This window comes from Nylanderia fulva, unplaced genomic scaffold (assembly GCF_048542155.1).
Source record: "Nylanderia fulva isolate GAGA-0341 unplaced genomic scaffold, ASM4854215v1 Scaffold3, whole genome shotgun sequence".
NCBI lineage: Eukaryota > Metazoa > Arthropoda > Insecta > Hymenoptera > Formicidae > Nylanderia > Nylanderia fulva.
This window is the reverse complement of record NW_028190368.1, coordinates 4844392-4861142: the sequence shown is the minus strand read 5'-3', so window position 1 is coordinate 4861142 and position 16751 is coordinate 4844392. Positions and strand designations below refer to the sequence as shown.

The following is a 16751-nucleotide window of genomic DNA, read 5'->3' as shown; positions in this document are numbered from 1 at the left end:
ACAAGATATATGATATTCTTGCGATATATCTCTGCAGATATAAGAAATTTCGTTTTGATCTTAATCTATATAATTAGATGACGCGAGACAATTTTATCATTTTTAATTATTTGCACAGATTAGCTGTCATCGAATGAGTGCGATTAAATAGGACGCTATATCAATCACGCAATATAATTAATCAATGAAGCATTTACGATAAGATTTGACAGTGCATTTGATAAAAATATATAAATATACATATGATAATTGCGCAAAATCCTAAAATATAATTTTTGTGCTTTTAACAAAATGATAAAATTTTATGTTCTAGAAAATAAGAGATATGCATCAATCATCGATGTTTTACTTATTAAATAAAAAAGAACAAACATTATTTCTCGAAAAAGATGGAAAAACTATTTATAAAAAAAATTTTTATTTAATATTTTATACATAATAATTCGCACAAACATAGCAGTACAAAGTTTAAAGAAGATTTAGTAATGATTGATTTTATTGCATTTATCTTATTCACATATATTGCAAATATCTATTTTATACCGAGTACGATTAAATCAGCGTTAAAAATTTAAAGCAAATTAAATATACTATAGTTTTTTAAATTTATGTAATTATTTTTATACTCACTAACGTAGTAATTTGAATTATTTTAGATCAATTGTTCTTTTTGAATTCTATTTGAATTAATATTTTTCGCGATATTAAAATAATATATTTTGAAAGCGAGACAAAAAACTAACGTTTTTTTAAATTTATAAAATATACAAAAATAATCAAAATCTAAATTAAAATAAATTTTATGCTTACGTGTTTAAACGTCCAATAAAGCTTAAGATGATGAATGATTGTGAAATCTCGATACCTGTCGAGTGCGCCATACAGAATCAGTCCGATAACGCACGATTCTTTTGAAGCTAATCCGATAGATGAGTGGTAAAACCCACTCAATGTAAGCGTGACTTTTGTTTGATTGATCGACATGACTTTTTTTTTTAAATAATGTCTTGGTGTCTTGATTGTTTGGTGCCGTGTGCATTCAGTGTTTAAATACAATGAACAAAACAGTAGCGATGATCACAAGTACTCCTGTCTTGACAAGGGTAAGATCTTTTCGAAAGAAAAAAAATAGATTCCTGAATTGAATCATAAAAATTAAATAACTCACTGATGACAATAGATGTTGATAATTAAGCTTTCTTTTTTAAAAACTGCATGTTATGTTATAATTAATACAAGAATTTACGACAATTGTGACTATTATAAATTAATAATTAATAAGAACTTTATTTTTTTGTAAATTAAAATAAAAGAACCTATGTGTTTCTACAGAATCATTATGTGGAAGATAATAGTGTTGTGCACGATTCTGGGTCTGGCGATCGCCGAGAAGGCCAGATTTAATAATTACAAAGTCTTCAGGCTTATCCCAACTACAAAGTCGCAGGTCGAAATTCTGCACGAGTTTGAAGTTTCTGATGGAGTAAGTAAATATCTTTTCCATTACACAAATATTTAAATTCACAGATGTACAGATCAAGTAATGTATGCGTACAGAATTCTATTTCTTCTTGAACAAAAATATTTTTATCAGTTTACATTGATTCAAAATCAATGTCATAAAATTTGTGCGATTCAAAATAAATAACAATAATACTGTTAGGCTTTTTTTTATAAACGAGCAAATAAACAATGTTATAAAAATTAATTAAATTAATTTATTTGTAATTATTAGTCTCACGTTAATAATTACAAATAAATTAATTTAATTAATTTTTATAACATTGTTTATTTACTTGTTTATAAAAAAAGCCTAACAGTATTATTGTTATTTCTTTTTAATTTGTACGAGCTTCTTTCTAAATAGTTATTATTTTATGCAATTTAATCCAAAATTTACAAAATTAATTTCGCAAATTTATAAACTATAAAAAATTCAAAAATAAGATTCATAACAAATCAAATAATATTTAATAGCATCGCAAAATTAAATTTTAGTACTAAGTATGCGAAATTAAATGTTGTTTATAGTTCTCTTTCTGGGAGGCACCAAGTTTTGTGGGCAAAAATGTAGATCTCATGGTAGCACCACACAAATTGCCCGAATTTTACGAAATAATGGGTCAACTGGGAATACCCTATCAGGTCCATATCGAGGACATTCAGACGCTGATAGACGAAACGACTCCTCTGACTCGATCGAAATCGTTCGATTTCACCAGCTATCATACTCTTGATGAAATTTATAAGAATCTGGACGACTTGACTGCGCAGTATGCGAACAAAGTGCAGACCATTGTAGGCGGCAAGACATATGAGGGACGTGAAATCAAAGGCGTCAAGGTTTCCTTCAAGAAAAATAATCCCGGAATCTTCATCGAAGGTGGTATTCATGCCAGGGAATGGATTACTCCGGCAACTACCATGTACATACTGCATCAATTGTTGGCCAGCAATGATTCGGACGTCAGAGCTCTGGCCGAGAGTCACGATTGGTACATCTTCCCATCGTTCAATCCCGATGGATATGTGTACACACACACCACGGTAAGTCATTTTTTGTGATATTGCTATGAGATTTTTTTCTTTTTAATTGAAATATTACCTACAAAATTTGATCAATCGTTTGCAGAACCGATTGTGGAGGAAAACGCGTAAGCCTTATGGTATTTGTTATGGCAGCGATCCCAATAGAAATTGGGACTACAGATGGAATAGTAAGTATTAATGTATTCTTTAAATAAGAAATCATAGAAGAATTAAGAATCAAATATTATCGTTGTTTCAAGAGTTTAGAGATTGTTAAATAATTTGGAAGAACTTTACAAATCTTTGAAGAACTCATGAGATTAAGATTGATTTTATGTTCGTTAATGACATTGTAATTTGACATTTAATAGCTGGAGGTGCCAGCAGCAATCCATGTTCCGAAACCCATGCCGGAAGTGCGCCATTCTCCGATATAGAAACGAAAAGCATGTCTGAATATCTGAAATCTATAGACGATAAATTTTACGCGTACATCTCGTTGCATAGCTACTCGCAGCTATTAATGTTTCCTTATGGCCACACAACAGATCATCTTGAGAATTACGACGAATTGGTGAGCAACTTTAATATCGTAAAATATTGTAGTTTAGAGAAAACTGTGGATATAATATTTCTTAGTTAATGAAATAATTATATATTATTTTATTTTTATTTTTATCATCATTTTTACTATATGTATATCTTTATTATTTTTACTATATATATTATTATTTTTATTATTTTTACATTATGAGATAGTATAAATTAATATATATTGTACAATAATTTTTACGTGCAAACAAACTAATTTATAAATGCGAAAAAAATCGATATGTCTGTTTAAAAAGAAATTCACTGACAAGTATAATCGTATCTTATCCTTAAGATAATCGTTGGTTTCATAACACGATTCTTATGATTTTATGATTTTAGTATGCTATCGGTTCCAAATCAATTGAAGCTCTCAAACAGAGATACGGAACAGAGTATGTGACAGGAAATATTGCCGAGACGATCTGTAAGTAAAATAGTTTCAACTTATTTTAATTTTTATATAATTAAGTCATTCGCTGTAATTTAAGTATTAATTAATTATATAAATTGTCTATTTCTAAAATAGCTAAAATAAAATTATTTCTAGATGTAGCCACCGGAAGTACTGTGGATTACATAAAAGGCGTTCATAAAAAAAGTCTCTCCTACACCTATGAATTGCGTGATCAGGGTCGTTATGGCTTCTTATTACCTCCGAAACAAATTATTCCGACTGGAGAAGAGACTTTGGATTCTCTCGTAGCTATGTTTAAAGAAGCCAAAAAACGTGGACATCCTAAAAGAATTTAAACTAACTTAATTGATTGTAAATATAATGTTTTATGTGTTGTCGATAATGTAAATTTTTATTGTGTAAATTACTGATTTATTATATTACTTTGTAATCAATTGACGATAATAAATTTTGGTATTTTAATTTTTAATTATGCATGATGTTTCGAATTTCTTGCATTTTTATCACAAATTATTATGTGTGTTTATATGTAATCATCGATATTTGAATGTGACTTGATTAGCTATCTTTAAAAAAATGTCTCTTATAATACTATCTTTATATATACATTTTATAAAGTTAAACAATTTAATTTATTTAGCATTTTACATCAGTCATTTATTCATTTAAATCAATTTCTCTGATTACAAATGACGTGATTAAAACTGTCGATCTCATGATAAATAATTTACAAGTCATTCGCGATAAGCGCGTGTATATGAGTGCATCAATAGATGAAGATTGTTTATATACTTGCGCGAAAATATAAATAGAAATATAATCGCATAAAAATAATCAAAATATAATAGTTCTTAATTAAAACAAACATAACATTTATATTATTTTTTTTAATTAACCGAGAAACATTGACAATATATTCCATATTTTGCAAATTTAGAAATATTTCAAAACAAGTTAGTCATACATACATATACAATACACACAAATAAACTTTAGATTTTAAACGCAAGTAAAATTTAGTTATATAAACATTGTGTGTATTTCAGTGTCAGATGTGTTTCTTAATTATGCTGTTTATATTTGTTGGCTGATTTGAATTTGATTATTTGAAATGTCGTTTTAAGAAAAATTTGTTGAAAATGTATAATTTAATCATTATCATAGTTTCTATTCTATAATCTTCATGAATTAATTTTGTCTTTGAACATCAATTATTTCTATGACGTATTGCTGACGTAACAAACTGGTTTTATAATGAGAAGGTAATAATCATAAATACTTTTACCTTGCATTCTTTAGAAAATTATATGTTGTTTTTTATTCTGATATTATAAGCGAGTATTAATTTACTAACTTCTGTGAAATAATTTTAACATATGTTAAAAAATGTTACTTATTATTCTGCATCTTTGATCGTTCTCATATATATTATATATATATATATATATATATATATATATATATATATATATATTAAAATATTTAATTTTTGAATTAAATTATGTGAATTATTTAATTTAAAAATTATCAAGTTTTTAACTACACAATAACATCAGATAATTGAGTTGTACTATTAAAAAATACATATATTTATATACTTCAAAAAGTTATTTCCTTATAATTGTAATTTGACAAATAAAAATTAATTTTATGTTTTATTAATAGTAGATATCTTGTATCGCCACGATTTCATAATGAGAACTTACAGATGGTTAAAAAAATCTTGTTGAATAATTGTTTCCCTAGGACGGTCATCGAGCGATATATGTATAAACGAACATGTTTTTTAGAAAATTCTCATAACGTAGTTGACAAAAATAATGTATTTGATATTTCGTCTTGTATTTTAATGCCGTATGTTAAGAACCTAAGTGAGACTATTGAGAGATCTATTAAGAAAACAGGCTTAAGTGTTATTTATACGATTCCAAAAAAACTTGATACGTTTATTAAACCCCGAAAAGACAAATTACCTAAAGCCAATATGACCGAGATAGTTTATAAAGTCGACTGCAATGACTGTGACGCCACATACATCGGACAAACTAAAAGACACCTTAATACTCGGATTAAAGAACATATGAATAATATAAAAATGCATGTCAGCAATCAAAATGTTATAAGCAAACATAGAAATGAATTTTCGCATGACTTTAAATGGACAAACTTAAATATTTTACATCGAGAAACAAACACTAGGAAAAGAGAGATTGCTGAAATGTTTTTTATAAAAAAATTTAATAACACGATCAACCTACAGAAAGACACAGAGAATTTGAATCCGATCTATGATAGAATAATCAAAGCTGTTTAACTTAGTTCGTCTTTACCATCCATACCGAACGTTTACGTTGACACAATATTTATATTGAAATATGTAAAATGGAACAAAATTAATTATATATTGCACTTAAGAATTTATAAGGTACGTTTTAAATTGGTATTATAATCTTGGTTTGCGCTTTACTTTCTTAAAAATCAAAATTCTTGTATGTACATCTATTGTATTTTTTAATGTTAATTTTAGACTTGATAAGGACCTAAACCTAAGGTCGAAACGTTGTCTTTTCTTGTACATGGCATCAAACAAATAATAATAAGAATTAATTTAAGCCAGTTGGGTCGTCTCACATTTATTTCTAAATTTATGTTTTATTGTTATGGGAAAATGTTTATACAGAATCATAATGCAGAGCATGATAGCATTAAGTATGCTTGTGAGTTTGGCTATCGCTCAGAAAGCTACGTACGAGAATTATAAAGTATTCAGCATTGTGACGTCTACAATAAAACAGATAAACCAGGTTTATCAAATGGTTGACATTCATGATGGAGTAAGTAGATTCTTTATACAGAGTTTGCATGATTTTTTTCTTTGCTTCGAGAATTAAATCACACAAATTTATTTCGCTAACTGAGACTTATAAGTTAAAAATTTTACAACTATAAACTAATTTTCTAATTATGAAAAGTCCGTAAGAATAAAATTAAAGAATAAGCCGACTAAAAATTTTTTCAACAGATTAAAATTAAATTTTAATTTAGCGAAATTGTAAAATTAGATGCCATTTACAGATTACCTTGTGGAATGTACCAAACCTGAAAAATAGACCAGTAAATATTATGGTAGCCCCGCACAAATTGCCGCAGTTCATCGAAATAATGACCAAAATTGATGTATTTTATCAGATTAATATCGAAAACGTTCAAGAACTAATTGATCAGACGACGCCTGCGAATCGATCGACGTCTTTTGATTTTACTAGTTATCACACTCTCGAGACAATCTATAAGAATTTGAATGATTTGGCTAAGCGGTATCCAGACAATGTACAGATTATTATAGGCGGTAAAACGTATGAGAGACGCAACATCAAAGGTGTCAAGGTGTCATTCACGGCGAATAATCCTGGAATCTTTATCGAAGGTGGAATTCACGCTAAGGAGTGGATCTCGCCGGCGACTGTTATGTATATCCTATATCAAGTGCTGACCAGCAAGAATAAGAACGTTAGAGCCATGGCAGAGAGTCATGATTGGTATATTTTTCCCGTATTTAATCCTGACGGATACGTTTACAGCCACACTACAGTAAATAATATTTCGTTATATTTTATATGATATATTGATCTCATAAATTAAAAAACTTACAAATAAAAATTTTTCAATTGTTTCCAGAATCGAATGTGGAGAAAAAATCGTAAACCAAGCAATAATTCTTTTTGCATTGGTGTAGATCTTAACAGAAACTGGGGTTATAAATGGAATTGTGAGTACTTTATTGTGAATAGAAAACTACTAGAATAAAATATCAATAACGAAGATTATTCATTACAAACTTTAAAAAATTGTTGAAAGAAATTCAAATTCAGCCTTATATTAATGTTGTCTTATAATAATATATGTTAATAATGTTAAAGTTAATTTTTCAATTTCTTAACTATAGTTTTTAATCTTAAAAATAACCCATGCTCCTCTGGTTATGCGGGAAGTGCACCATTTTCCGAAATAGAAATAAAAAGTATGTCCGAATATATCAAGACTATTTCTAACAAGTTCTATGCATATATCGCATTTCACTGTCATGCGCAATTGTTGTTATTTCCTTACGGACACACAACAAACCATCTTGACAATTACGACGAATTAGTAAGAAATTTTGTTACTATAGCACAATAAAAGTCTTTAAAAAAGTTTTAGATAATAACACTTCTGTAAATTATAAAATATTTATTATATACATATGTATACATGCATTATTTCATTATTTTGTCATCAATGTCTTTGTTGCTAAAAATTAATACAATTTTTCTTTAATAAACTACTATACCAAATACTAAATTAATTAATTTTGTATCAGAAACAATATTTATTCTTTTTATAGACTCATTATATAAATTCATTTGTTATCATTTCAATGATTTCGTGATTCAATCTTATTTTTGGATTAAAAGTTTAAAATTAATCATTTAATCATATCATTGTCGGCACTCATAATTGTGTATATTGTGGTAATAACATTTTATATTTAAGTTTTATAATTTCAGCATGCCATCGGTTTGAAAACGGTTGCAGCTCTTAAGAAGAGATATGGAACAGAATATCAGATTGGAAATATTGCAGAAACAATCTGTAATAGAAGAATTTTCAATTATTTTTTTGCTATTATGCTTATATACACATTAAAGTAGTTTTTAGAATTATCTTAAATAATCTATTACATTTAGAAGTTTTTTCTTTAAAATTATGATAATTATGGAGTTAGTTTGTAATATTCGTATTTTCAGTTTGCAATTTTAATTATAATTCAAAATCTTGTTTAATAAAAATTATATTTCTTTCTAGATAGAATCACCGGAACTAGTGTGGATTATATTAAGGCTGTTTATAATAAGAATATCACTTATATCTATGAATTACGTGATCGCGATCGTTATGGATACTTGATGCCGCCTGATCAGATTATCCCGACTGGAAAGGAGGTTGTAGATTCCCTCGTAGTCATGTTCAAGGAAGCAAAAAAACATGGATATAAAATTCATTCGCCATCAAATAGAAATTTGTATTCTATTAATAATTTAAATTAATTATATTAAGTAAATTATAGTTTCTAATTAATATTGATTAAAATTAATATTTAATGTAATCAAATAAATTTAATTTGTATGTAATAATAATCTTTTAAATATTAATATTATATATAAAAGATTATTTTATAAATTGATTCCTTGTATTTAAGTTTATAATTATAAATAAATTTTATTATTTAATTTATAATTGTGTACTGCAGCGGAATTTTATCTCACTTCTTCTTCAGTATTATGACTTTTGAAGATATTGTCTCATATCTTAAATTTCTATGTAGTGTTTTTTTAAGATATTGTCTCATGTTTTAAATTTCGGGATTTTAACTTTTCATCATTTCATTTTCAGAATTTTTGTACATATTTTCATATCATTTCATATTATTGAGTTTTATATTATTTTTAATCATATAATATTTTTATTTCATTTTATTTATAATATAATTGAGAATAGTTACATAAATAATGTTTTATATAATAGTCGCTAAATAATTTCTGAACTAAAATTACAAATCAACAGATATGTCTATCTATATAAAAATATTAATTGTGTTTAAAGAACAATATAATATTTAAAATAGTAGACAACACAAGCGCGCGTTATCGTCTGACTTCATTTTATGATTTTAGATAATAATTTAATTTAATTTAATTTAATTTTATTTTGAACAATTGTCAAACTGTTAACCCTCGCCATTAAATAATATAAATAAATAAATAAAAACATGCATTTTTTTTCTTTTTTTCCTACCGCTTTTTTAGAACAGGACAGGAAAAGATGATCTGGTATGGTAGCGTATGCGCTTGTGTTGTTCTAATGTATATAAATTATTTATGTTATTATTTGTAAAAGAAATATAATATATACTACAATTTTAATTTTAAGTAAAACATGATTAAAATTTATAATTATTCATTTTTTATCCACCACTAATTTTCCATCGCTAGTTTTTTAGCCATTGCTCTTAAATCTTTTCTTGCAATTTTTCCAGAACCTGTATATGGAAAAGTCTCCAAAAATATCACTCCAGCACGAAGCCTATATTGATCCATCATATTATTTGACACAAAGTCTATTAATTCTTGTTCCGTTATCTACACAGATACAAAATTTGATTGTTATAGAAGACTGACATAGATAGTAGAATGACATTTTCAAAATTTCTTAATTTTTAATCGATAAAACTAGTGTTTTGTGAATTCTTATTGCAATCTTCTTATATTTTGTAACCAAATTATACCTTGACGCCAGATTTTATAGTGACATAAGCAATAGGATGCTCATCGTCTATTGCATGAGGTACTCCTACTACTGCAGTTTCCATCACTGCTTTATGTAATAATAAGACATCTTCGATTTCTCCTGGTGAGATTTGATATCCTCTATATTTTATAAGCTCTTTTATCCTATCAATAATAAACAGTTCCCCGTCTTCGTCAATATATCCTATATCTCCTGAATGTAACCATCCTGCAAAAGAATCAGTTTTTACGCTATTTTACAACTAGATATTTTGTTAGAGAGAGAATGAGAGAGAGAGGTATTTAATAAAGTTTAATATATTTGTAATTTATTTATTGTATATTTTATCCATTATTAAAAATAGCACGTTAAATCAATTACTCGATTGTATTGAATTGTTACCGCTTTTGGTAAACACACCATCTCTTTCATGACTACTAGACTACACAGGCGTGCTTCACGCGTGCCTTTGATATTATTTCAATTATTTATTTTACAATTGTCAAATTGTTAATCTTTGCTATGACAGTTACATGATGTTAGAATTTAAATATGACCATAATTTTAATTCGCAGAATTTCTATTATGTACATAATTTTAATTTGTTGACTTTCTATTATGTACATAATTTTAATTCACCGAATTTCTCTCTTTTTATCCTTTCCATCAGATTAAAACACCCCATATATCTACCATGCTGCGCGGCTCGCGCAAGACTAATTCTCGTATGGGGTATCGCGAGCGCGGAATCGATGGTCACATGACTGGTGGTCACATGACCGGTGGTCACATGACCAGTGGTCACGTGCTCTCGGCTTCGCGCTTGCGATATCTCGCACGAGAATCAGTTTCGCGCGAATCGTGCAGCGCGACGAACGTTTGGGATAGAGAATTTTGCGCGAGTTTAATAAAACCGTAGATGTTTGATCACAAAAGATTCTTGTAATTTTATTTTTTTGTTTGTATCCTCTGTTAAAAATTTAAATATTGAATTTTTATGCGTTGCAAAATTAATTAATATATTTTTTATGCATTGATTGCAATAATAATTTTTGCATGCATATGTCACAATTTGTGAGATTTTATTATTAAAGAATAATATAACTTTGCTTTGCGTAATTATATTTGGTTAGATTAAACGAAATGTATATATATGCTACATAAATTTAGTTTTTATAAGCAGATTTGTTAATACCATAGGAAGTTACAAGTAAAAGTAATTGTGTCGACTTAAAAATCAAACTCAATTTTGTTATTAAGTTTAATTATAATAGCAAATTATTGTTAATATAGTAAACTGATAGTAAAACGCTAATACAAATTTGAGAAATTAATTCAATAATTTTCATTAAAAAGTAATGCAGCAGGTATTAAATAATGCTACAGTATATTATATTAAACAGTTATATTTTAATTTTATATTTTATTATATATATTTTATATTTTAATTTTAATTCTCTTTTAAGTTGTTTGATGCTATTAATATAACACACAATGTTAATCGAGACAATCAATCAGCATCACAGAAAACCCACAACAATATTTGCGATAATCGACTTTGCATGCCTTTTTTAAAAAAGAGATGTATGCGTACTACAGTTCATATGTTATTCCGCAATATAAAAACGAAGTTGTCTCAAACACTATCGCATTATTTCGCAGTTGTAAAATGTTTGACGTGAGACATGGGTTTTCTTAATATTATTGACATTTGTCTATTCTTTATGCTGATTTATTATTTCAAGATGTTGGTTTTTTAGTTATATACTGAGCTGCGTCATTGCTATTATTTTATTCGCATTTTATAAAATATTAAAAATTTCAAATATTAAAAGTTATATTCTGTTATAAGATATTTTTTTAAAAGTTATTTTTAAATTATTAAAAAAAATTAAAAATGCATTTTTTAATATCAATTTTTTAAATATAAAATTGTCGAATGGCGCGCACTTGTGTTATTTTACCTTTATCGAAATTTATCACTAGTAACGCCAATTTATCACTTATTTCGAATATTTAATCACCTATTCCGAGTACTTAAATTACTGTATATCAGTATTTTATGTACTCGAAATAAATGATTAATTGGCGTTATTATTGATACATTTCTATTATAAGGGTAGTAATTATAAATAATATAATTAACTAATTAGCTTAATTACATTTTATTATCGTTATATTAAACAAGTATAAAAGAAAACCTTGTTACCTTCTTTGTCAATTGTATTTTTTGTCGCTTCAAGGTTTTTATAATAACCGTTCATCATGGTCGCTGTTTTAACCCACACTTCTCCCGCCTGATTGGGGCCAAGGATGTTTTCGTTTTCTGGATCCACGATCTTCAATTGCACATTCTCAACTACTGTCCCACAAGACCCATTCTTGTGATTCGAAAGTTGCATCGTCGCGATACCACCTAATTCCGTCATTCCTGAAAATAAACACAAGATAAACGAAATCGAATATTTATATCTATAGAATATAGAATTTTTATTTCATTAATTATACATATATTTTGGTATATTTATAATATTATATTGCATTAGAAAAATATTTACCGTAAGCTTGTGACATTTGGACATGCGGTAAAATATGTCTCATTTTTTCTTGCGCTTTCGATTTTATAGCTGCACCACCACAGATTATGGTTTCCAAAGATAATAATGGATATTTTTTTACATAATCCGCTTTGAGAAATCGGTTTATCATGCTCGTGCTTAAAAATATCAATGTTACCTGAAGAGTAAGATTAAAGATGCTTTATGGTTTTGCATTCTAATACATCATATAAAAATGTAAAACCAGTTACGTAATTTATACATATGTATTTCGAGAGCATACAAAGATAATATATTTGTATGTATATTTTGTTATATGTATACTTAGATTTAAATTATTATCACACGGTTTTAACATAATCGTGTCGTGATGACAGATACTTTCTTGTTTACAAATGTAAATACGTACGATATGGCAATAAATTGCATTTTTGTAGAAGAGTGGACATTTATATATTTATTGAACATTAAATAAAATAGTTAATCCGACTTTATCAAATAATTTATGCACAGAAACAGTATTATTATAAAAATGTTTTATTAATAAAAAAAGTCTAGACATACTGATATATCTCGGTTACTCTTTTTTAATTAGGCAGAAAAGAATTAGATATTTTAGGATTATTTATATGACACATTATGATTTCAATGGTTATATTAAAGTCTTTATAAATATAAGATAAAATTAATAAGAAAAATATATAAAAGAAAATTGCAAAATACTATTGCAATTTCTTTCACTCTAGTTTATTTCTTTTACCTTATATTTTTCAATAAGTATACACGTCATCTCTTCGTTGAATTCTGGATAGATGATTACTTTAGCACCCTGTGCAATCGCTTTGAAGTTCATCATCACTCCGCTGATCCAGTAAAGTGATGAGAACCAAATTGATATCGCGTTTGTCATATTCAGATTATTGTCTTCGCTAATAGATAATAGAGTGTAATTAGACATTTCAACGCCTTTCGGCATTCCCGTAGTGCCCGAGGAGTGCACAATGCAGACTGTTTTTTTGATGTCATCGAGTTCGATATATTGAAAATCAGCTATTTCAGCATCGGTGCAAGTATTTAAAATATCAGAAAAGGAGATTATGTCAGGATGTTGGCCGAAAACCGCAATTATGGGATTGTGTTTACTTTCCTTTATAGCACTCAAGATAATGTTTGTGGGTTTTTCGCTGCAAAAGATTACCTTCGGCCTAGTTAGTTGCATAACGTGCAGCGCGGTTCCTAGTAATAATAATAATAATAATAATAATAATAACAATAATAACAATAACAATAATAATAATAATAATAAAATAATAATAAAGAACATATGATTAATTAATAAAAACTAAATAAAATATAATAATGAATTAAATATTTATAATTACAAAACAGAAATAAGAAATAGGATCTCTTAAATTATGTAAATATACGTTTCGGTCCTAATATCGGACCATCTTTAGCAATACAAAGAATTGTGCTTGTGCACTTAATGGAATCTTAATCTGCTAATATAGCTCACGCAAGATAGAATAAGACTAAATCTTATTGTATCTTGCGTGCGGCATGTTAGCAGATTAAAACTCCATTAAATGCACGAGCACAATTATTTGTATTGCTGAAGATAGTCCGATATTAGGACCGAAATGTTCGAATAAAATACTTGCTGTTTTATAAAATTTGTGCACTTATCATCGTACACGGCTCTTGGATTTGTTTTTCTATATATACATCTAAATTAAATAAATGCTACATTTTAAATATTATTATATTATAGTTACACATTAAAAAATTAAAATTTTTTAATTACTTAATTGAATAAAATTGCACTTGCTTAGTCATCGAATTAGATATATACTTATTTTTTATTCTAGAGTTTATTCATCAAATGCTATGTACTATTTGTGCACTGTCACAATTATTTCGTGGACGAACTCACGCAAGTCCATGTTTTCGTCCCATGAATTAAATATCGCGTTGATATAAACTGCCGCCAAGCAAGGTACGATAGAATTAAGATGATTATGTGTACAAACACTGACAACATCGCCGGATTTGATTCCTTGCTTTTGAAGCCATAATGCGCATCGCACAACTTTGTCTTGTAGTTTTGTATACGTAACTACTTCTTCCGTGCGTGCATCTAACTACGATATATTATTGCTATTATATAATTGTACATTATGATACAGCTATTATACAGTTATTATATATACTGAAACCACTAAATGTTCGTTTCATTGTGAATTACTAAGCTGTAGTTAAAGTGGGATGATATATCTTGAATTTTTGTAACATGTTTGCTTATTGTAAAAATAATATCTCAAATATATGCAATAATATTAAAAACAATTTTAAACGAAAACTAATATTTATTTGTAAATATTGTAATACTTATTTATATAACAAATATTTTATAAAGAAATATAAATACGTTTTATATACTTTACTAATTTTAGAATAAAGTTAAATAAAAGATGTTTGTTCAGCTCATATAATCACATATTAATAGAAAAGCAGAAAATTACTCTCTCTCTCTCTCTAATAAAGTTTACTGCTTCTATTATTTTTATTCCTATAATTTATCTTGCTAGTAAAGTATTTTAATATTCTCATCATTATGTATACATACATCTTAATAAGTATTAATTATAGAAAAAATGTATTCTTATTTACAATGAGTTAAATTTTGACTTACATGTGCAATTTTATCTCCATGACTTTTAATCTTAACCCATACCATCTCTCCGACACTTTTGTAGTTATTCGTATAGGTCGATGTTTTTCCTTTGTAAACGTTATTTTCCATGGTAAAATTCTAAAAGTAATAATTGAGTTTGACGACTTTAAAGAATTGTGATACTTTTACTTGTATAGTATATTTATATTTTATGTTTTATACTGCATTAACAGTAGCTTTTTATCGTTGCATAAGTTCTGTATTTTGTACGCTTATCTTCGATATGTAATAAATTTTACACCTGACAGTATCTCTATAAAATTACGTATTTTTGAAATTTACACTTTTGAAATTTATTTTTTCAAAATTATGTTAATTTTTATTTTACCCAAAAATACGAAACTTATGAAATGACCTAATATTTAAATATAATTAAAAAAATTATTATAAAATTATATGCAATTGTTTTTCTTATATTTACCTTCGAATTGTCTACAGCCATTACGACAAAGATATTCTTATCTCAGATTCTAAACAGATAGAGATTGAAGATTTTGTATACGATCAAACTATTCCATGATATCATCACAAATGGTTTCATTCAATAAACTATATTATGTCTCAACCAATTAAATTTTAATTTATTTTTTACTAATGTACAAATAAAATAAAAGATTTTTTTCGATAAAAAGAATCTTCTCTCGAGATAAATATCAGCTGAATGTTAAAATGGTGTCAAATGTCAATATGTATTCGGCATAATTTATTAAACAATGTGTATGTATTAATTTGAAATTAACGTACGTAAAGTGTAGTATGGTCATATATTTAATTTTGTAGTAACAATTATGCTCAATAATTATATGACTAAAAAATTAATTTATTAACTTTATAGTAATTATGCATAATATGATACAAACAATAATAATATAAAATTGATAGAATTATTAACTTTTAATATTAATTAATTACAAAACAAAGTATTATATTATGTTTGAATACAATACTTTATATATACAATACCTTTATATCTTATTCATTAAATGCTATGTACTATTTGTGCATTGTTACGATTATTTCGTGGAAGAACTCACGCAAATCCATGTTTTCGTTCCATGAAGGAAAGATCGCGTTGATATAAACTGCCGCCAAGCGTGTATGTGTAAATAAATTGTCAAGATATTCGATTAATAGAGAAATGTTTAAATATAAATAAAAATCGAAAATGGTGAGGAAAAAACATTCAGAAAAATGAAAAAGAAGGAGAGAAATTTTTGCACTACCTGAAAAATACACTTTTTCCGACAAATGAAAAACACTAATATTGATGAACAACGATCGGTCGTGGAATGTTGACTGGCATAATGTACTTCTACGTACATCAGATATGTAGGTTCTGATACGCGTGATATCCCTCTCTCTGATCCATTTCACGGTTGATTCGTAACCTTCGCGTGCAAAAGAAATAATGTTATGTATATTTATTAATTGCGTTATTCTATTCATGTTACTTCTCTTAACTGTGGCTTAACTAATTATTATTACACACGTATGCGCTGATATTTTTTTGTTTAACATTAGTAGACAAAATATATGGTAATGAACATCGTTATATTACAATTGTCCAATATGATAATCTTAAATCTTAACTATA

At 27.1% G+C, this 16751-nt stretch overlaps 3 protein-coding genes across 6 annotated transcripts; 2 read left to right on the top strand and 1 right to left on the bottom strand.

Moving 5' to 3' along the window:
* The first annotated feature begins 1021 nt into the window (after positions 1–1021).
* LOC114933458 (zinc carboxypeptidase-like) lies at positions 1022–4007 on the top strand. Its single transcript, XM_029306056.2, has 7 exons — positions 1022–1103; positions 1333–1483; positions 2032–2547; positions 2633–2717; positions 2901–3103; positions 3463–3547; positions 3671–4007. The coding sequence occupies exons 2-7, from the start codon at positions 1340–1342 to the stop codon at positions 3871–3873; spliced, it is 1236 nt and encodes a 411-aa protein (XP_029161889.2). The 5' UTR covers positions 1022–1103; positions 1333–1339; the 3' UTR covers positions 3874–4007.
* Positions 4008–4563: 556 nt separating this feature from the next.
* Positions 4564–8625, top strand: LOC114931514 (zinc carboxypeptidase-like). Its single transcript, XM_029303633.2, has 7 exons — positions 4564–4800; positions 6219–6372; positions 6614–7129; positions 7217–7307; positions 7485–7687; positions 8086–8170; positions 8384–8625. The coding sequence occupies exons 1-7, from the start codon at positions 4793–4795 to the stop codon at positions 8623–8625; spliced, it is 1299 nt and encodes a 432-aa protein (XP_029159466.2). The 5' UTR covers positions 4564–4792.
* On the bottom strand, positions 7908–16612 carry LOC114929342 (uncharacterized). Of its 4 annotated transcripts, XM_029300908.2 has the most exons (10): positions 16381–16612; positions 16121–16239; positions 15579–15627; positions 15116–15235; positions 14357–14564; positions 13184–13659; positions 12424–12601; positions 12075–12296; positions 9864–10093; positions 7908–9717 (listed from the first exon to the last, which is right to left on the bottom strand). In XM_029300908.2, exons 3-10 carry the CDS (start codon positions 15597–15599, stop codon positions 9553–9555), a joined length of 1620 nt encoding a protein of 539 aa, XP_029156741.2. In that variant the 5' UTR covers positions 15600–15627; positions 16121–16239; positions 16381–16612; the 3' UTR covers positions 7908–9552. The 4 variants fall into 4 exon arrangements, with proteins under 4 accessions (XP_029156741.2, XP_085340344.1, XP_085340343.1 ...); XM_085484218.1 differs by having other exon boundaries at positions 16121–16612; XM_085484217.1 differs by having other exon boundaries at positions 16192–16612.
* Positions 16613–16751: the final 139 nt, after the last annotated feature.